The sequence below is a fragment of the Pyxicephalus adspersus genome, chromosome 12 (genome assembly GCF_032062135.1).
Source record: "Pyxicephalus adspersus chromosome 12, UCB_Pads_2.0, whole genome shotgun sequence".
Classification (NCBI taxonomy): Eukaryota; Metazoa; Chordata; class Amphibia; order Anura; family Pyxicephalidae; genus Pyxicephalus; species Pyxicephalus adspersus.
The window spans coordinates 41328003-41349822 of NC_092869.1; the positions used below are offsets into that span (position 1 = coordinate 41328003).

At 39.7% G+C, this 21820-nt stretch overlaps 1 protein-coding gene and 1 long non-coding RNA gene across 2 annotated transcripts in view; both read left to right on the plus strand.

Annotated features, from left to right (window-relative positions):
- The first annotated feature begins 2467 nt into the window (after positions 1-2467).
- Positions 2468-7177, plus strand: LOC140342425 (uncharacterized). Its single transcript, XR_011923083.1, has 3 exons — positions 2468-2604; positions 4341-4462; positions 5726-7177. It is a non-coding gene; the product is annotated as an uncharacterized lncRNA (long non-coding RNA).
- Positions 7178-8383: 1206 nt separating this feature from the next.
- EXOC3L4 (exocyst complex component 3 like 4) overlaps positions 8384-21820 on the plus strand; it is a 31964-nt gene continuing 18527 nt past the window's right edge. Inside the window, exons 1-3 of the mRNA XM_072428160.1 lie at positions 8384-8473; positions 13498-14681; positions 20794-21439. Of these exons, the coding sequence (XP_072284261.1) occupies positions 13526-14681; positions 20794-21439 (1802 nt within the window). The 5' untranslated portion in view covers positions 8384-8473; positions 13498-13525. The remainder of the gene's footprint in view (positions 8474-13497; positions 14682-20793; positions 21440-21820) is intronic.

The following is a 21820-nucleotide window of genomic DNA, read 5'->3' on the forward strand; positions in this document are numbered from 1 at the left end:
TTGACTTGGAACATGCTGATCAGGAGTTTTGCTGCATCTTTGATCTAGGCATAGCCGCCATTGAGTGGTGGGAGTGGACAAGAGGTACTTCTGTTCTTTACCGGGCCCCACTCAATAGAGCATGACTTTTGCAATGTCGGATCTTTTTAGACAAGGAAGAGGGGGCCCAGGAAGTTTACCAAGTATGGGTTTCTGATCAGAAGCCATGGTTCTAGGTCAGATTAAATATACAAAATCCAAAGATAGGCAGAAAACCGGCATTGTTAGAAAGATGCTAGCAATGGCTGTCTGTTTCCTTTAACACACCCTTTGTAGGAGGGCTATTCCCAGACACACCCACTCTGGGAGGGCTATTCCAAGACACACCCTCTGCAGGAGGGCTAATTCCATACACACCCATTGTAGGAGGGCTATTCAGAGACACCCACTCTGGGAGGGTTATTCCTAGTCACACGCTTTGTAGGAGGGCTATTCTCAGACACACCCTCTGTAGCAGGGCTATTCCCAGACACACCCTTTGTGGGAGGGCTATTCTCAGACACACTCTTTGTAGGAGGGCTATTCCCAGACACACCCTTTGTAGGAGTGCTATTCCCAGACATATCATTTTTAGGAGGGATATTCTCAGACACACCCTTTGTAGGAGGGCTAATCTCAGACACACCTTTTGTAGGAGGGCTATTCTCACACACACCCTTTGTAGAAGGGCTATTCTCACACAATCCCTTTGGAGGTGGGCTATTCCCAGACACACAATTTTTAGGAGTCCTATTCTCACACACACCCCTTGTAGGAGGGCTGTTCTCACACACACCCTTTGTAGGAGGGCTATTCCCAGACACACCATTTTTAGGAGGGATATTCTCAGGCACACCCTTTGTAGGAGGGCTATTCCCAGACACACCCTTTGTAGGAGGGCTTTTCTCAGACACACCTACTCTGGGAGGGCTATTCCTAGACACACCCTTTGTAGGAGGACTATTCTCAGACACACCCTATGTAGGAGGGCTATTCCCAAACACACCCTCTGTGGGACGGCTTTTCCCAGACACACCCACTATAGGAAGGGCTATTCCCAGACACACCCTCTGTAGGAAGGGCTATTTCCATACACACCCTCTGTAGGAGGGCTATTCCCAGACACACCCTCTGAGGAGGGCTTTTACCAGACACACCCACTGTAGGCGGAACGTTACCAAACACACCCTCTGTAGAAGGGCTATTTCTATACACACTTTGACAATCTTTGTATGAGAGTTTTTCCCAAACACCCACTGCAAGAGGGCTTTTCTGAAACACAGCCTTACTATGAGCACTAGTCAGATTCAGGAAGATGCACCTGGAGCTTGTACTATGATAAAGCTAGGTAAGCAGTGTAAGACCCTGAACCTGAAATTGCAGGCTGCAGGAGCTTGAGGACTTGTGGAAACATGTCACAAGTACATAAAAATTAAAAACTGAACGACTCCTGGCTTAAAACACATTTTCCTAACTATAACCTTTTTTCTTGTATTATTTTTAGACAGAGCAGGACACAATCAGACATTAATCAGTGCAAGGTAGCAGAAGCCAATCTAAACACAGCATTTAGGCTCTTAACCAGCACATACTCCAATTGTTCACAGATGACACAGAGGTGAGACTTATTTTTTATAGGATTTTTTTATTGTATCCATTTAAAGAATACAGTGGGCCAGGAAATACAGGAAAATAGGAATGAGTACACCAATGGGTATAGAAGTGAAGTTAGGAAACCTTAGCAAAACTCTAAATAGCAATTTGTTATCAATTTTTTTAAATAATTTTGATTGGTATAATTTATTTTACAATCTTTTAGCCACACTTCCAGAAACTGATAACCAAGGAATGGCTAAGTGAGAGCACAGCGTTCAGTGCCATTGAAAAGTCGGCTAGCATAATGTGCCAGGGTGTGATGCATTTAACCAGTCCCTATGGTAAGGTAGGTATCTGTCTACCAACAAGTCCTCCTATTTTTATATAATGTAGCCTTCAAGTAAAACATGTGACCAGATCATGGAAATGGAAATATTTACATATTATCATCAAGAAGTACATAGGCATTGTGGACCAGTTCATGCTTAAAATTTATTGCAGATGCATAAAAACTGCACATTCTCTCATCAGCTCAGCTCATCCTGCATCCTCCTGAGCTTCCTGGTGCCTCAGTTTAGACCAGGGGTGCCCACAATTTTTTGGTTTTCGAGCCACTTTTAAAATGACCAAGTCAAAATGATCTACCAAAAACGGTATTTAGACTTAATAACTGCTGTGCACGGTAGAGTTTATTTTGAAAGGCAGGGCTCCGCAATCTACTTGGTAGATCACGATCCACGTGTTGGCCACCCCTGGTTTAGAGCCTTGGAAAAAACTGCAATGTACTAAATGTAAACGTTGTTTACCTGGATGTTATTTGTGACTTTCATTCCCCAGGACATGGCTTGTAGGGTTCACAACTACCTGGTGAAGAAATACATTGTACAAATGATGAAGCAGAAAATAAGACTTACTCAATCAAACCTGAAAAAAGCAACCCAAAAAATTAAGAAAGAGGGTGACACATTCACTATGATTGCTAATGAGATGGTGAGTCTTTCAACAGGGCAGATATTAGGGTGTAGGGTTCTTTCAAAGGTTCCTTAATCAATGGCTGTTTGACCTCCTACCTAATGGTCCTTTTGGTTCATAGTATTAGTGCCAATGGCACTTGGCACTGCCAGCCCCACAATACTGATGATATTTTTAGCTGTCCATAAGGGGGCATTCTAATGGGGGGGGTGGTCTACCTGCTGACCACCATTGTAAGAGAGGCATTCCTCCCATTGACCACCACTGTAAAAGGGGGGGCATTCTTTCCACTAACCACAACTGTAAGGAAGGCATTCTTCTAACTGACTACCACCACAAAGGGAGCATTCCGCCCACTGGGTACCACTGTAAGGTTGAGGTTTTTTTTTAGGGTTCTGTGGAATCCTGGGGTTCTTCTAGAGATTGTCAGGGATTCCTTAGCTTTGCTTGATTAACCTCCCATTTAATGGTGCCTGCGTATTTCCTGTGCCAATGTCATTTTGCAGAACGAACCATAGGACTCCAATAGTCTTTTTAGCTGTCTGTAAGGTGGCCTTCTTCCCACTGTATGGAAAGCATTCCTCCCACTGATAACCACTGTAAGGAGTATATTCTGCCTATTGACCATCAATGTAACATTAGCCACTGCCTTTATTTGGTTTTAATAACGCTTCTCACTAGACCTAAAATTATTTCAAGGGTTACTCTAAGACAGGGGTGTCAAACTCAGGCCCCCGGGCCAAATCTGGCCCGCACTGTAATTATATTTGGCCCACGAGAAAATACCAAATGTCTACTAGAGCTAGTACACACGCACCGCTAACACTGCAAATCCCAGAATGCTCTGCTGGCGCTTCAATCAGGACCCACAAGCACCTCCTCCTCTGCTGACATTCATTAGCAACCTGCTACCAGTCACATGAGGCCAATCCTCCCAAAAATGGCCAAATGAAATGGACATTGATAAACTAGCGTCCAAGAAGAGATGCCAGGTATCTGCCATGAACCAGATGTGCATTAGATTAGATCAGAGTTTAGCAAACTAAGCTTGAATGTTTTCATTTTTTTATGCTTTTTGTTGTTCTTTTGTTTGTGTTTTTTATGTTTATGTACTTTTCCTTGCTACTCCAAGGCATGGACCTAAATGGTTGAATTTTCATTTCAAGATAACTGATGAAAAATATCCAATTATACTTTGCTCGTTCCAGATTCAATTTAAGCAAAACCTAAGTTTGTTTCCATATGAAAAGGTTCATTGTTATACTGTATCTCAGAAGTAAAAATTCCTCAATTTTTTTGTATCTCAATTGTAGATATTTTTTCAATAAATATCAAGGTTGCCCCGTGACTTTGTCCAAATTTTTAATTTTGGCCCACTGTGTATTTGAGTTTTACACCCCTGCAGATAATGGTCCGGCAAAGGCTGGTTTAGGGTTGACATCACAGTCATGAGCAAAGACATTTCAAGACAAGAATAAATACTTTGTAATTTAATTTAATTGCATTTAATTTCTTCACTTTCTTTCTTCTTTCAAATACTTAAAATTTTCTTATTGTCACACTGATAGGAAAATGCAAATTGCATGGTCCTGAATGTGCCAGGAATAGTTTCAGGCACTGCCAAGGGTAAACCTTACATCTGCAAGACTTGGCATGTCTACTGTGTGCCAGGTTCATGGGAAATTCAGCAAATATTATAATGTAACTGCTGTGTGTAGTCACGTTCTCTCTTATGTGTATATTTTATGTTTAAGGGTTCTGACCAGGAAGGACTTATCGCAGCAACTGGCCTAATTTCAGAAATCATTGGATCAAATAAAAAGGAGGAAATGAAATCTAAACTGGAAGAGTTGTATCACCATTACCCAGATGTCAGGTAAAAGAATACAACTTCAACTTTGATGGGAAATGAAACAAGGCAAGCAATAAACTCTGCAAAGACTCTTTTTTTTACCCAGAAACTACATACAATACCTTATTTTATTTAAAAATCAGACAGGCTCTATCTGACTTTCTCTGATTTTCTCACTTCTTGTTTTAAGTACCATTTTTCTGGACTGGAGACTTATGTACTTATGTACAATCTTGTAGCACTTGGAGTTATTGATAAGGTTACTAATGGTTTATTTTCAGCAGCTTAATTTTCTTGACTTTTTCACAACCCATAGTTTCTCTTTTCCAGTACTTTCAGAAATGTAGAAATTAAAAATGTATTAGAAATGTATTGCAAGTACAAAAATTAGGCTATTGATGATAGGGGACTACAGGAACAACAAGAAACAACCTAATTAATGTATCTATCTACATGCCATCCCATGTCCCAAAAATTTGAATAGAAAAAATATAGCCTAATATTATGGAACTTTGTATTCAAAACTGCATGCAACATTTTTAGGCTTTTTGACCATCATCAGTGTAGTGCATGAAACAATAGCCTCTATAAAGGTTTGGGACACATAAGCAAAAATAACAATTAAAAAGTAGGCATGACGAGCAAGTTTTTAAAACTCACTCGCGGCGAATTCTGATTTTTAGAACCACGTGCGATCCGCGGCACTAGAGGTTAATTAACCTCCAGTGCCGGGTATTGCAAACAGGAGGATGAACTTCTAATGGAGTTTCTCAATGGAGTTTCTTATCAGCCCAGTGACCGTGGGAACTGAACTTCAGATGAACTCTCAATGGAGAAATTTCATTGAGAGTTTATCTGCAGTTCCACTGCGATCCCCGGGGCACTAGAGGGTAATTAACACAAGCAGGAGGATTCACTGGGCATCATGAATGAATACAGCCCTGTGAATCCTCCTGTTAGAATTTCCTCAATCTTCCGATGGTTTCCCGACAATTGGAATTCTTTTGGGATCTGTGAATACACAACATGTGAATAGTTTCTGTACTAAGAACACTCTACTGTGCTACACATGAATTCAATTCAATCCTGTCCTATTATAACTCTATGCTTATACCTTTGGACCTTGGATAAAAACTAATTTTGGGGTTCTGTGATTGAATAAGACATTTTAAGAATGCTCCATAGTGCTCCATATTAAAACGATATGGATGTTAATCTAACCCTGTGTGTAGCTGTAGAAAAAACCTGGAAAAAATATAAACTTACATGTATCTCCACTTTTTTTAGAGAGGACCAAATCTCATGCATTTTACATCTTCAAGGCACTGGGCGTAACAGGGACCTTCAAGAACATTTTCGCCAACTGCAAAAAAGTCACTCACAGCTAAATGGACCAAAGAACATTCTGTTTTCAGATACAGACTACTTTACACCAAAGGCCTGTTCTGTTTCATAGTATACCTATATTATTAGAGTGGAGAAATTTGAAAGATTTTGTTTCATTTCCTGTCCTATTGACTCAACAAGAGGTGAGAGCATATATTTCCAGTGCTAGAGGGAACTCCTCTTGGACAGTTCTGCCTATTGTCTGGCTGTTGTCTCCATTCCCATTCTAGTGGCAGACCAAAATTTGTCTTTTGCATGCAGATAGCACTGACTTAAAAATAAGGCTGGGTACACACGTGCAATAATTGTTATTGGAAGGGATCTTTCAAGATCCTTTCCAACAACAAAAGACTGCACAATGCATGAACAAGCGATGTACATACAGCACTATTCAGCTTTATGGAGAGGGGAGGGAACGACGGAGTGGCACCCCGCTGCGCTTTCTCCCCTTCACTTTCATTGCGATCGTTCCCCGTCTGTTGTCCATGGATCCACCAGGACGGTCATCTGGACAACAATCAATGTACACATGCCAGATTCTCGTGCGATATCAGCCCTGAGGCGATTATCAGATGGGAATCATCTGACCTGTGTATGTAGCCTAAGCCAATCACATTTTATAGTTGTGGAGTCTGATTGACCCAATTTCAAGGCAGTGCAAGATATTTGCATAAAAAGTCAATTATTTTGCATCTTGACACCAACTTTACTACATAGCCCAGAACTTTTTCAGTCAGGGGCCACAATATAAAATTTGAAAGAGGGGCCGGGCCGATGGAAGAGGGGCCGGTGTTATGCCATCATGGTGCCACTGAACATGACGTCTTGATGGCATAACCCCGCCCACTCTCCCATCGCAGATCTGAGCTTGTGATGGGAGAGTGGGCGGGTTATGTGCAGGGACACAGCCTGCCCACCTCCAAAAGCTGGGACATGTTCCGCGGCTCTGGCCAGTGCGCCCCCTAGTGGGGGCCAGAGAAACAATCGTATTGGGCCGTATACGGCCCGCGGGCCGTAGTTTTTCTATGCCTGACATAGCCTTTTAGACATGCAGTCTTTGGATGGTGCTGATAAATGATGAAATGTTTTTTTCTGCAAAATGTGCCACTTACATTGAAAACTTGTTGGAATGTTTATTGAAGGAAGTGGGTAATGCCACCAGATCCCATATTGATATTTACGGCATACCATTCAACGCTTCTATGCCTGCCAGTCATTATCCATCAAATACTACAAAGTACCAATATCAGTATTACAATTGTTATTATTAGTGTTAAAATAGTTATTATTGATGTTTTTTTTACTAAAAATGCTGTTTGTATATTTTTCAAGATTGTAAGTATTAAAAATGTTGTGGGTTTTAATACGGTAATTTAAAAAAAGACTTTCTGTTCTTCTTTGAAGTCCCTAAACTCAAAGGAGAAATGTTCTCAAATCTTTACATATAAATGCATAAAAGAAGGATGAGGCTTAAAGTTTTTTGCACCTTCTTTTTTGCATGCCAGATCTCTGAGGTTTTTTTATGGACAGGAGAGGGAGCACACATCCTCCCTGCCCCAATACCTATCCAGAAAGGTTGGTTCCAAGCCTATTATAGGGTCTGGTTCAATAATAAAGGAGACCCCATGCTAAATAGGAAACTCCTTTCCAAAGGGGGTATACAAAGTGCTGCCGTCAGTGGGGGACAAGGGATACTTCTGTCCTGGGGATTGATCTAAAGAGTTTGACTTTTAAAATGCTGGAAACTTTAGACATGGGGAAGGGGGGCTCAGGAAGTTGACCTAGTATGGAGCCCTGAAATTTCTGATGGTGGTCCTAGGCTTACATATTCCAGATAATCTCCCCAGCCGCAGGCCCTCATAATAAAGAGGTATTTTTGTGGGGTTGATAATCCTTGCAACTGTTGGGTATTTTCTCAGAAAGGGAAGAAACCTAAACACTTTTTTTGCCCCCTTCTTTCATTGGCAAGTCAGATTTCAGAGGACTTGTTATGGACATTAGAGTTGCTCCCTGACCCAATTCTCATCCAAAAAGGTCCAAAGCCTCCTAAAGGGTCTGGATTCAATATTAGGAGATGACCCATGCTATTTTTTTACTTTATTCAAAGAAAAGGCTCCTAAAATGTGCATAAACGCCTGGACATGGACCTGTACAAGTGTTTTCTGGTTTTTGCAAATTTATGGAGCCATTGGTCTAAAAAGAATGAAAAACCCTACACAGCCAATACAAGTGAATTGGGATTAAGAATTTTTAACAGTTAAGACGTACACTTTGTATAATGAATTCAAGCAATCTTGCACATTCGATTAACAGGTTTCTGATTTTGCCCTTAAAAGTGCTCAGCTCAGAAGGGCAGAAAGTTGCAGACATAAAATAAAAAGAAATGATTGTATCAGAGTGCAAATCTGGCAACAGAACAGCCTGTAGGTTTTGAACCTTAGTTTTGCTTTAATGCAATATGCAGTTAATGATTACAAATATTTATTGTTTCCTGGACGCAATGTAACATGACACTCAATCAAAACAGAAAGTGCAAGTACTGTCTATGCAGGTAAGAAGAGATTGTGCACTGCCCTTGTGCCTTCCAGGTGATAAGCTGTAAGATTCGTAACTTCTTTCTGACAAAATCTGCAAACTTCTGGATGAACGGTAAGAACTGGGCTGAGATGGGAGAGTTTACCTTTTCTAGTACTTGTGTGAGTATTTGCTGTAGGTCTTGTGTTATGTTTGCACACAGATTTCTGGTGCTGGGTTTACATTATCTGTTTGACAATAAAACAATATTTCATGTTTGATTTTTAGAAATGTTACTATTTTATGGAACAGTTACATGGTCGGTGTCATTTCTTCACAAAGGAGGTAAAAGGGGACCGGTAGGTGTTCAGCAAACAGTAGGATACAGCAAGATTAGGTGCTTTCATTTGCCTAACAAATGTCTACAAGATTTTTGAGATTTAGAAAATTTTCTCTTTTTAGGCAAAATGATTCGGAGTCTTTGTAATGATTAAATATGGAGTAGTGTTGTTGGATTTAAATGGTTCAATGAGTTTGGAATTTGTAAGGGACGAACAAACTGCTTGCAACTATACTGGGCCTATGCCAAAAAATCCAAGGTATATAAATATAATGTTTATTAAAATATACACAAATCACACAAGTGAATCGTATATCACAGAGTTTCTCAACCAGGGTACCTCCAAAGGTTACTGGGGGTTCCTTAAACAATGAGCAATTTGTGCCACCCCAATGGCCATCTCATTACCATTCAATCTAAGGGAATGGCTGACTATGTAAGAGGAATTTTTCCCAATGACCACCACAGTAATAAACTGTGAGCTGTGGATATAGGAATTATAGAAGGGGTTCCCCAAGACCTGAAAGTTATTTCTAAAGGGTCCCCTGTGTTAAAAAGGGTTGAGAAACACTGCTATAGCACTATGCACCGCTTTGCTTCTTCCTCTAGTATTTGGCAGATCTGTACTTCGCTGCATCTGTTAGTGACATTTTTACTTTAAAGGTGTAAAATAAAGATTTAAAAGGAAAAGCTTGTCCATTGTATGCATGAACCCTTCAATTAAAGTCAGCTGACTTCAATTTAGGAAGGGCTTGCCATGGAAGAGGGGGAAGGGGGTATTTCTGGACCCAGATCAAAAAAGCTGGAATTTTGCAATGTTGGAATTTTTCGATATGGAGGAAGAGGGCCAGGGAAGTTACCCAAGTATGGGGCCCAAAAAATACCTAATGACAGGCCTGTCTATGGGTAATAATTGGTGTAGGGGTGTCCTTGAACTCTTGTATGTAGTGCAAATTTAAATATATGTATGGGCTTATTTAATTGAGACACATAGTAATGAGTCAGACCATCTAAAATAAATCCAATCTATTTGGCAGGTGGAAAGTAATATATATATATATATATATATATATATATATATATATATATAGTATTTAATGTACAGTGCTGCATAATATATTGGTGCTATATAAATCATGTTTATTATTATTATTAGTAAAGAGGAACTGAACTCAAAACTGCAAAAAAAAGAAAAAGATAAAACGCTTACCTTCAATCCCGCGGGGCAGTCCGATCCATCCGGGGATGTCCTGCATCGGGTCACTGCATTTTCACCACCATGTTCTGCTCTTCTTTCTTTTCTTCTTCATTCTTCATCCCCGACCCAGGCACAAGATCAGGTGGCGTAGGATGAAAAAAAAAATTGCCGATCGGATGAAAAAAAAAATTGCCGATCTAACTGGGCATGCGTAAGATCGGCAAATTTTTCTCTTTGCACAAAAAGTCTCCTTCTGCGCATGTCTGAGATGCTCGAGCATGTGCAGAACGAACGCCCAAGAGCCACCCAGGATGCGTGATGTAGGTATCCCAGGAATCTTTGCGCTCCCATTCATTCTCGACTGCCTAGGCGATCAAGAATTCGAGATCAGAATTTTTACCTTACATAAAGGGGTTGTCCACCCCTTTACGTAAAGTGAAAATTCTGAGTTTAGGTACACTTTAAATAATAATATTAATAATTTAGATATATCTCACAGCTATTTCTTTTCACAGTGTAAAATCTCAGATTCACAGACGATTGTGCATTTTTCCAAGTTAATAATTACACTATGATAGCCGGGAAGAAAAATGTCACTTGTCACTTATATATTGCAGAATATCATCATGTGATTCATCTCTACCCACATGTAGAGAATGTATGTACATACCTTTCAGGTAAATGCTAACATTTCTTTCTTTCTGTGTCAATACCCCGTGGTTGTTCCCAGCATATTAATGTGTCATTACGTGTAATAAGACTCGGTGAAAATGTACTTTTAATAAGTATGTGGAATTTTCATGACCTTTTAGGGAGGGAGGGGGGTTTAATAGGCTGAAAGTTATGCAGAAGGCAAACAAGCATATCATTAACCTGTGCATGCTGATCTCATAGACGGCTTATTGACAAGTTATGACCTTGGTTGTTTAAAGAGAACATCAGGCACTGATATGGTATCTGCATGTCAGTTTGGTTTGTATTTCTGCAGAAAAGTTTCCCTTTCTTTATAAAAATGTTTCAACCCCAGGTAAATATACAGCTATAGTACATAAATGAGAGATATTTATCTGTATTTCTTTTCACCCAAGCATATTTTACACAGCTCACCCAAAAACTTTCTAATGGAGGGGATCTGACTTTTTCTCCTTCAGTTGCACTTTCACTTAGAGTTCCTTTCCCTATCCTGTGACTGGACAGTGAAAGTAGAAGCCACTCAAGGATGAGTAAAGCTACGTACACACTTCCAATTATTATCGTTGTAAAACGAACGACGAACGATCCTGCACGATATCTACGAACGATCGTATAGCACCGATCCTGCACATAGAGATAACGACACGATCGTTCGTAGAGGAACTATGTGCACGACAGGAAAGTGAACGAACGTTCGTTCATTACGCATGCTCAGCCCATGGACGATCAACGAACGACCGTACACACGAACGATGTTCAACGATCGTCGTCCAATCCGATCCGCCGGTCCGGTCGTTCGTTTCCAACGACTTTCCTCGTTCGTCGGCGTCGTTGGTTACTTTTTTACGAACGATTTTTTGCCCAATCGATCATTCGTCGTTCGTTTTGAACGATAAAAATTGGAAGTGTGTACGCACCTTTAATCTCAAGGTCACTCTGTTGTCTTCCTATCAACATGCTGCTTGCAGAAACCCAGCTGGCTCTTTGTTTCTGCTTCTTCTTCCTCTCTCTAAGCTTTGCTGTATAGTATGCTCAATATAGAATACATCTATCATATGCACGCACAATCCCAATGTTGTAGCTCCTTATAAATGCTATATTGAAAATGTGTTGCTGATCCTACAAGATGTCCAGTGAGCATCCATTCTTCCTGTGCATACTGCCTGTGTGGGAACTGAAATTTGAATCAGCGTTATCACTCCTGCCTAGCTCTCGCCCCCACAATGTTAAAGAGCTGGTGAAAGGGGTAAGTTTCCTAGGGTAAAAATGATCCTCCTCTACAGTGCAGTGCAGGAAGTATCTGCTACTTTGTGCCTGATTTAATAAGGCTTTCCAAGTGTGGAAAAGATAAACAATCATAGGAGAACCTGAGTGATCCAGCAAACCTGGAATGGGTTTCTTAAAAATCATTTGCTCTAAGTTGGCAAATGTTTACAATCCTGGACCTAATCTATTGCTGGTTTGCTCAATCACCCTCGTTCTCCCATGATAGACTATTTACTACTACTGGAGAGGTTTATTAGATCAGACTCTCTATGTTTTACCAGTAGGAAAAAAAAAAATTTAGGTTAAACAGGACACAGAAATTCCATAATGTACGTGCATGCCATGATTGATTTCTACTATGCACAGGAGATGACAGCCATGCCACCAACCCTCCTATAATTTGGTTCCAATACCCCTTTGGATTTAGAGTCTTACTGGTTAGGAACCTCTGTTCTAACTGACACCACAGTGTTACAAAGATTCAAAAATAAAAACTTTTTTTGCCAATGTGCACACCTGTACAAGCTGAGATCCAGCAAACCTGGATTTTGTAAAAGTAATTTGCTATTTGTTAGCAAAAGTTTTCTTTCCTGGACCAGATCTGTTCTAGGTTTCTGGATCACCCAGCTTCACTGATGAAAGTGTATCCTCCCCAGCCTTGGCGAGCTTTAATAAATCATGCTCATAGAGTACGGTTACAGATGGGTCACCATGGGCCTGAGAATTGCTTCTACATCCATTGCTGCACCATTGCTTCCTATTGTAGAGAAGTATCCTGTGGCTCTTGTAGACTTTGTACCTGCAAATTATCACCATGTAAAGTGGAGTTGAACAAAATAGGAACTATTCTTTAGCTAATCAAGTTGAAAGGTCATTTGTTTTAATCAAATGCAAAAAAAATGAACACTGTATGTAGCCCCATCTGGCAGAAAGATATCATTGAAGGAACTTTGATCCCAAGCCCTGAAGTCAGCCAACACTAAACGACTGATAATCTAAATCAAAGTCTAATTTAACTTTAAGTTTAAAGAAGCTTCATACACTGTAGTCCAGGGTTCCTCCAGAAGTTGCCAGGGGTTCTTTGAGCAATGAGCAGTTTGCACCTCTCAGGTCAGTTACCACTGGCACCAATTTTTTTTTTTGGCTATCTGTAAGGGTGACATTATGCAACTGGCCAGCAAAGTAAGTGACATTCTTCTTATTGACCACCTCACTAATGTACTGTGATCTGTGATATAATAATTATGGAAGGGATTCCCTGAAAATGATTCAAAGGGTTCCCCCATTGTGAAAGCATAGAGAAACTCTGCTCTATAGCATGCTGTCAATGAACAGGCTTTTCTACTCTGTAATTGTTGAAAAAAAAAGAACTTTGCACATCTTTTGTTTTTATGCACCTGAAATGTAATTACGGTAGCTTTTTAAAACTGAAAGTTCTTTTTGGGCTCCAATATTATATTGGCTCTGTACTTCCTTAAATGTATTTTCCTGAATGACCTCTGGTAAAGCAGGGAAGTACCAAATACCATTACCATAGAATTAGATTTAGAATACTGGGAATCTGGACCAGCCTAAAGAGTCAGAGTTTATGGAAATCCCCAAGAACTACACGTGAATAAGTTACAACTATAGCAATAAATTGATTTATTTTTTGTTTTTCAGGCAGAGAAGTACAGAGCTTAAATAAAGCATGGAGAGAGTAGAAGATAAAAAAGAAGGAAGCAACCAATGTAAGGATCCAGGACCAAAAGCTGGAGAGAGAAGTCAAGGTCCTCCTAACCCTTTTGGAAGCTTTAGACTCAGTAAAAAAAGTCCAAAGAAATCAAAAGACAGCGAATTATCAGAGCAGTCAAAGGTTGGGAAAGATGACAAAGTCGAAGATAAAAAGGAAGAAACTAATCCATTTGATGATCCAGAGCCAAAAGCAAAGGAGAAAAATCAAGGTCTACCAAACCCTTTTGGAAGCTTCAGAAACAGCAAAAAAAGTGTAAATAAATCTAACAACTCTGAACTGCAAAGTATACCTGAGCAATCAAAAGCTGGGAAAAAAGTACAAGATAAAAAAGAAGGAACAAATCCATTTGATGATCCAGAACCAAACGAGGGAGAGAAAAGTCAAGGTCTATCAAACCCTTTTGGAAGTTTCAGAATCAGCAAAAAGACTGTAAAGAAATCTAATGGCACCACACTGCAAAGCTTACCAGACCAATTGATAGTTGGAAAAGATTACAAAGTCCAAAATGAAACTGAAGGGACAAATCCATTTGATGATCCAGAACCGAAAATGGAAGAAAAAAGTCAAGGTCTACTCAATCGTTTTGGAAACTTTAGAAGCAGTAAAAGCAGTATAAAGGGGAAAATTCAAGGTGAACAACGAAACTCTTTAGAAATTCAGTCAACAGTTGGGAGGGATTACAAAGACCAAGGGGAGGAAGATGGAATTAACACATTTGAAAAGTTAGAATCTCAAGTAGGAGAGAAAAGCCAAGGTTTACCAGAATTGGAGGAGTCACCAGTTGGACCTGGCCATATTCCTAAAAGTAGTAAAAAAGAGATGAAACGTCAAGACCAAAAAGAAGAGTCAGTCTCCCCAGATAAAAAGGAGACCTTTAGTCGAATAGCTGTTAGGTTAAGTAAAATATATAAGAAACATGAAAATGAAGAAGAAGCAAACTCACCGCATAAGAATTCACCTCGGTCATCGACTTCTTTGATCAACGTACTGAAAACTAGCAAGAAATCCAAAAAGAAAATAGACTTTAATGAATATGAAGACAAATGTCCTGTACAAGAAGTTAAAGAAGTAGATAAAGTACAAGCTGAGGAAGAAGAGAAACTTTTATCAGGTGAGTTTATTATTTTATCACTTAAAGTAAAGTAGGGTATATTTTCTACGTACGCATGTTCTAGTTGCATATTCTAGTTGTCATTGCATGGTTTACCATCATAATAGAATTTTTTGATTAAAATTACACCGAATTTCGCCAAAGTTACCTTGGAGAGTTCTGCAATGCAAAATCATTACCTTAGTGTATTAGTGTACCATTAAAACATAATATGTTGAACTAATACATGTATGTTGTCCTAATATCTGTTTAAGTAATGTGTACTTAGGGATGAGCTATGGATCTGAACCTGCAGTGGGTTTGATTCTAACTGCTGCTCGATATTTGCTTTAAAGGGATTTTCTTTTCTAAATAAATGAGTGTTATATTTTAGGAACAAATGTTTAATGAGAAGTGGCATCAGGGAGAGATATTTGGTGGACTTGTCCTTAATATATCATTATGCCATTGCTGCCCAAATTGGAGCAGTGACCCCTGTATCCTGTATTAAATGCTACTGTCCTCAAAGGCTGCATTACTTACAAGTGACACCTGCACACTGAATTATACTATTGACCCCTGAACTGTGGAGTACATTTTTCAGACCTCTACACTCAGCATTATATACCACTGACCCCTGCATTCTGCAATACATACTACTGATCCCTGCACTCTGCTGTACATACTACCGACCCCTACACTCTGCAGTACTTACTACTGACCCCCTACGCTCTGCAGTACATAGTACCGACCCCTGCACTCTGCTGTACATACTACAGACCCCTACACTCTGCTGTACATACTACAGACCCCTACACTCTGCTGTACATACTACAGACCCCTACACTCTGCAGTACATACTACTGACCCCTACAATCCGCAGTACATACTACTGACCCCTACACGCTGCAGTATATACTACTGACCCCTGCACTCTGCAGTACATATTATTGACTCCTGCACTCTGTAGTATATATTAATGACGCCTGTACTCTGTAGTATCTGCTGTAAATACTACTGACCCCTACACTCTGCTGTATATGCTACTGGCCCCTACACTCTGCTGTGCATACTATGAGCCCCTACATTATGCTGTTCATACTACTGATCTCTGATGTGTGTTATATGCAAAAAAAGCATATTTAATAGAAAAAGGTTTATAAAAATGATTCTTTGTGTTGAGATGTGTATGAGACTTTTTCTTGTAGCACACACAAGTGGCACCCCATTCATTATAGTGAATGTGGCCCCGCACAAAAAAGGAAATTAATGCAGCAGCATATCTGCTGTAGCGACACATTGTACTGCAATGGATATAGTATAAAAAATGTCTGGACAGAAAGCAAAAAGCTGAAAGTGGAAAGCCAGGCCATCTGGGTAGGAGAAGGCTGGATGATCCTTGTAGTCCATGGGACACGGTATGAGGTGGGCTTAAGATACCTACTGCCAATTTTCAATGCTTGTGTGAAAGTCACGGCATGCAGGGAAAATAAGACTCATCACTTTCAGCACTTAAGAGGACTATCTGGGTAAGGCTAGAACCCAACTTTAAATAAAGCATGTGTAACCTTTCCCATTATGATCGCTTTCATCATACTATTTCATCACTTGCAAAAAAACAGCACCATCTGCATTTTCAATAATCCTTATGAAATAATTCTGGTGCTCTGCCAGAATGATATGGTGATGAAAGTAAAATTATAACCTTGGATGATAACGCTTCTCTGAATATGGTCTTCAATGTGCAGCGGAGTATGGAGTTCAGGCTATGATTATTTTATTTATATAGACAGCTTTCGGCTCAAATTGGCACTTCGGTGGTGGATGAAACTTGCAAGACTCGCAAAGCAAAAATAATGACATGGCTATGCTATTCTAGAGCTCACAGGGAGAGAAAATACCAAACTTTGTAACACCAATGAAAAAAAACATTGCATTTTACTTTTGCTTTAACTCTTTTTTTAAAGTTATCTTATGAGGGTGTATATGCCTCCCCCTGGAGTGTAAGGCTTTGGGTCTGATTTCGAATGCAAGAGCTGTTCATGTATTTGAGCTTCCAAAGAAACACAACATGCACTGTTTTTTTTTTTTATCGAATCTCGCAAAACGTGATCCACTAAACAAAAACCCTGTGCTCGATAAAAAAGTGAAAGTGCAAAAACACCCCACAAAAAACGTGCACTGGGGTACTATTTGTGATCCGTCCTCAAAAGAGGAAGGGCCACCCAATTTCCCCAGACCCTCCGAAGCAAGGTTTTCAGACGAGGGCTGGGTACTGAGTCCATCCAGCCGAAGCTGGAATGGACCTACTAGGCCCTCTGGCCAAAGCCAGATGGGGTTCTTTTCTCTGTGGGACCGCCTAAGCAGGTCCCACCAGATACTAAGCTGGGAGCTCTCCCGAAGAGACACTCCCATTAAGGGGGAGTGCCAGGCTGTTGGACCAAAGCACTCTCCAAGACTTTAGGGCTAGCCCATAAGGGAATAGCACCCTCCATCAAAAAAGTGGCACACAAATACCACTCCAGTGACAAGTGACAACAGAAAAATACATAGAAAATAAGTGCATAGTGCATAAGACACTGGGCAGAGGTTAAAAAATTGCCCATCTGCACTAGATGCAGCTAATGCAGATTAGAGGCAAAGTGCTAAATCAGCATTAGTGACGTGCTGGTGTACATTAAAAATCCCGGGCCTTAGTGATTTTAAGGTACCCCTGGATCGCCACTCCAGGGGGACGATACTTAGCGAGATTCGCAAAGCTCTCAAGACCGAATGACCAGACCAAGTTTTCCCTGCACCAACCAGCGGGTCAGTCCACTATCTGGGAGCTCTTTCTCAGGGCAGGTCCCACACACCTCTCCGGTGGACCAAGCCGGAGGAATTAGCATAGGGCGGCCCCTTACAGAGCTATACCATCAAGTAGACCGTCCTTAACCAGGAATACAGTGCCGTTCCACCCTGATAATTGGAAGGATTAGGTACTACACTTGATCTTAGCCGAAAGGGCGAGAAGCGACACAACATGCACTGTTTTTGCACTTCCAGATGTCCTCTACCTTCTGGTTTACTGCCCAGCACTGGGAGTCGATCAGAAGAGAAGAATGACCCTGGGCATCATGTGACTAGCCTGGAAATCTTGAAAAGTATATTATAAAAAACAAGATAAAGTAATGAATGGGGGCATCCAACTCTGAATATCAACTGGCTGCTAAAGCATTACATTTTGGCTTTAATGTAAAGTTTTAGTGCAAGCACATTAGAAGCAGATGTGCATGTATGGCATTCAATTCAATTGCATTGTGTGTGCAAAATCACAACAGAAAAGATGGACAAAGCAAATGAAATTAAAGTGAATTAAATTAAAATTCACAAGTTTCATTAAGGTATAAATGTTAAAGACTGGTCACTCCCATTTAAAGGGAATACAGGTAAAGGGGGATAGAGAATAGGCTTTTAGGGCAGATGAATAAAAAGATATTAGTTAAAACAGAATGTATTAATTTGATTATACAAAATATAACAAATAAACAATAACACACATGTGTACAGCACAGTAGTTTGTTGAGCGAATACACTTTTAGGGCTAGAATGTGCCCCCTCCAACGGTTCAGATTACAATAGTGCAAGTATTGGTAATATATACAAAATATACAATTGATCACTTGCTACCCGACGCGTTTCGGGAAGTGGTACCTTGCATCTATACAGAGGAAATAAATATGCAAAAGTATAACGTCCCACTCCCGACGCATTTCGCCTACAGGATTTGTTGAGAACTTTTAGGTATAATAGTTGAAAAGGTTTTCTCACAAGGAAAGTTCCTCTTAGGTACAATCAAAAAGGCATCCCAAATGTTCTTAGGTTCAGTTACTGGCTGTCTTACACATCTGCACCAGCACTCACGGAATCCAGAAGATTCTTTCATGATTCTCTCTACTTTGAACCTAAGCCTAATTTCCTAATTACAATTTGAATTTGCCACAAAAAAATATTTTCTGTTTTGATTTTGCATGATTGGGGTCGCCAGAGATTTTGAGGATTTGAGGAAGGACTAGTAACCAATGTGTTGAAATTTGCATTGTATGTGCAATCTGTGGCACAGCCATGGGAGCCAAAGAAGCAACATTATTAGAGGCAAGCTTAATATTTTTTGTTACAACGCTTTTCTTTATTTCAAATGGGCTACTAAAAACTAAAAGCAGAAACAAGCAAACAGCTTTTCGCTTTGCATATATATTACCTATTTATGTGTTTTGGCTTTGTTCCCCTATTTCAGCGTGTCACCTGATCTGTTGCTGCTTTCAGATTTTTGCATTTGCAGCGTATTCGGTGATTGAGGAGTTAAGCCGAAGGCTTGTTTCCATTGCATTCCAAACATGTTAGAGCTGTTTTGTTTACATTTCCCAATTTCTCTGCATGTAATAAAGAATTATGGTGAAAGTCACCTATGCACTATGCAGAAATATAGGAAGCTGAATCTTTCCAGGGTCATCGGAACCAAACGTTCCAGCTTGGCTGCTCCACAATACACAGGCTTAAATGTTCAGGAATCTCCAAGGTCTTTTAAAAGCCTTTTACAGCCTCGAAATCCCAAATAAACAGGGATCTTTTCAAATCCCAAAAGCATTTGCTGTATCGCCTGTTATTATCCCTATGAAGGAAACCACTTTGTAACAATGGGTGTGCTGCTCATTTGGTGTTTCTCTGCATCTTACATTTCAGAACCAGCTAAATGTGTGCTGTAAGAGAAAGAAAACAAATATAAAATCAGAGAAGAACCCAGCCAGGACATTATCTGCATGGAGTTTGCAGGTTCTCCCCGTGTTTGCGTGGGTTTGCACCTACATTCCAAAAACATGCAGTTAGGTTATTTGGCTTTCCCCAAAAATTTGGCAGGAAAATGCCAATCAAAGACATTGTCTGGCCACCTACCCTGATGTAAATCAATGTAAATATAACAAAGAAAAAGAGAAAAGCCAGGGTCCTTTTTTTATGCGGCAATGTATTAGCAGAAAAAAATCCTTATTTAGGAATGTGCATACAACAATATTATTATTAAACAATTTAACAAAGTGAAGGTCATCCATGCTGCATTTGTGGGGTTCTTTTGACCTATCAACTAGACATTGAATCCCTATTAAAATTGAAGCAATTGAACATTCTGTGTACCAACGCGTTTTGCCTCTAAGGGTTTCCTCAGGGAACTTGGTACTGGGTGTTTATTTGCTGGCTGCACATAGGCACATTGTATATACAAACATAATTATACAAGAAACCAATAATATCGTCTGTCTTACATATAGTACAGCTCAATTATTAGTAAGGGTGTCAAACGTTCATACTAGAACATAAGCAAAAAAAAAAAAAAATATATATATATATATATATATATATATATACACACACACATATATATATATATATATATATATATATATATACAATCTGTTCAATGAGCTCTTGATTGTATAGGATAGGTGCAATATTCCAAATTTTACTGACTATACAAAATAAACATAAACGGCAAATATGGAAAAAGGATATCATGACATATGTGAAATAAAATAAAATAGCCAATATAAAAGTCCAATATAAGTCCAACTATAGTACACCAACCAAAATGTGTATACTACTTAATAAAGATTGTACTTTTATTGATAAGCAGTGTTATTTGCGTAAATTGCGTAAATGTACTTACATGAATTGGATTCTAGTCTAGTTTTCCACCAAAATTGATCTCAGATTGTGAAACAGATCTTACTAATGGAACGATAGAAGACAATCCAGGGGCTTTTTCTCTGCAAGAATTGAATTATGAGTTTTCTGTGGTTTTACCCATGATTTAGCCCCTTTAGCTGATTTTACCCCTGAAATACTGACATAGAACATGCTTAGGAGTTTTGCTTCCTTCCATGCAACAATTGTGTTCTAATTCAGAGACTTGAGTATGAAATCCTGGGCAAACTTCTGGAAGTCATTTTATTTGTTTCCTTGACAGTTTAAGAAACACACATATGGTAATGTGTACAATAAAAAGTCTGGATAGCTATTCACTTGATGCATGTATCTATGATTTTTATGTTTTATATTATGTCCTGAACATATCTTTAATAGTTCTTGTTCTCTGTTACAGTGATGGAAATAAATGAACTTATTCATAGCCGACATCTTAGTAAGGCTTTCAGAAATATAAATATCATGGAGGAAAAACTCATAGAGATGGGTCAGGGCAATAGCTACTATGAGAATATAACAGAGTTCACTATGCGGGCAAAGGACGTGGATTTGTTGTACGGATCTTTGTTCAACATGGTTAGATCCATCGTGAAGGAGACTCTGGATCAGGAAGTGGACGAGTCTTTGGTCGCTGATGTGGTCAACATTATGGAGAATGAGGCCATCATTCATAAAAACTCAAACATTTCTTTGGAGAATTCAGAGATCACTCTTGGCCAACCAAGACGATGGAAACATTTATGGAAAGCAGCGGTGAAAGACAGCGTGGCCAAACGAACAGAATCAGTGCCCCTTAACCGGGAAGATGAGAATTGGCTTCCACATCACTTAGAGAAACTTAAGATCAACACCTTAAAAGATTTGATGAAAGTAAAGAACTCCTTAATGTCTCTCTACCCTGAGGACTACAAAGTGTGCTCAACTTATTTCCTAAGCTTTCATGATGCCCTTTCTTCCCACATACAGAAGAATGTGGTGAGCCATGCCTCCAGTCTGAGTCAGTTGTATTGCCTGCTTGACTTCATTGTGAATACTTACAAAAGGTAAGGTTATTTTTTATTATTAAATAGGATTTATATAGCGCCAACATATTACACAGCGCTGTACATTAATTAGGGGTTGCAAATGACTGACAGTGACACAGGAGGAGGAGAGGACCCTGCCCCGAGTAGCTAAAAGTGTCACAGCAAAATATACAAATATCAGTAATGCTTCAGATTAGATCCTCATCTTTTTTTTAGTCTGTTGCAGAGCAAGGAAATGCTTCCTGTATAACAGGCAAACAGGCAATTTGGGTCCCTTGTGCTTCTGGGCCCCATAGCAGCTTCATGGTTCAAGGTGGCTCTGGTTATGTCTTTGGCCATGTGGATATTAAAAAGAAAAATTCTCTTCATTTCAGAAGGATAGAGGGATAGATAGACACA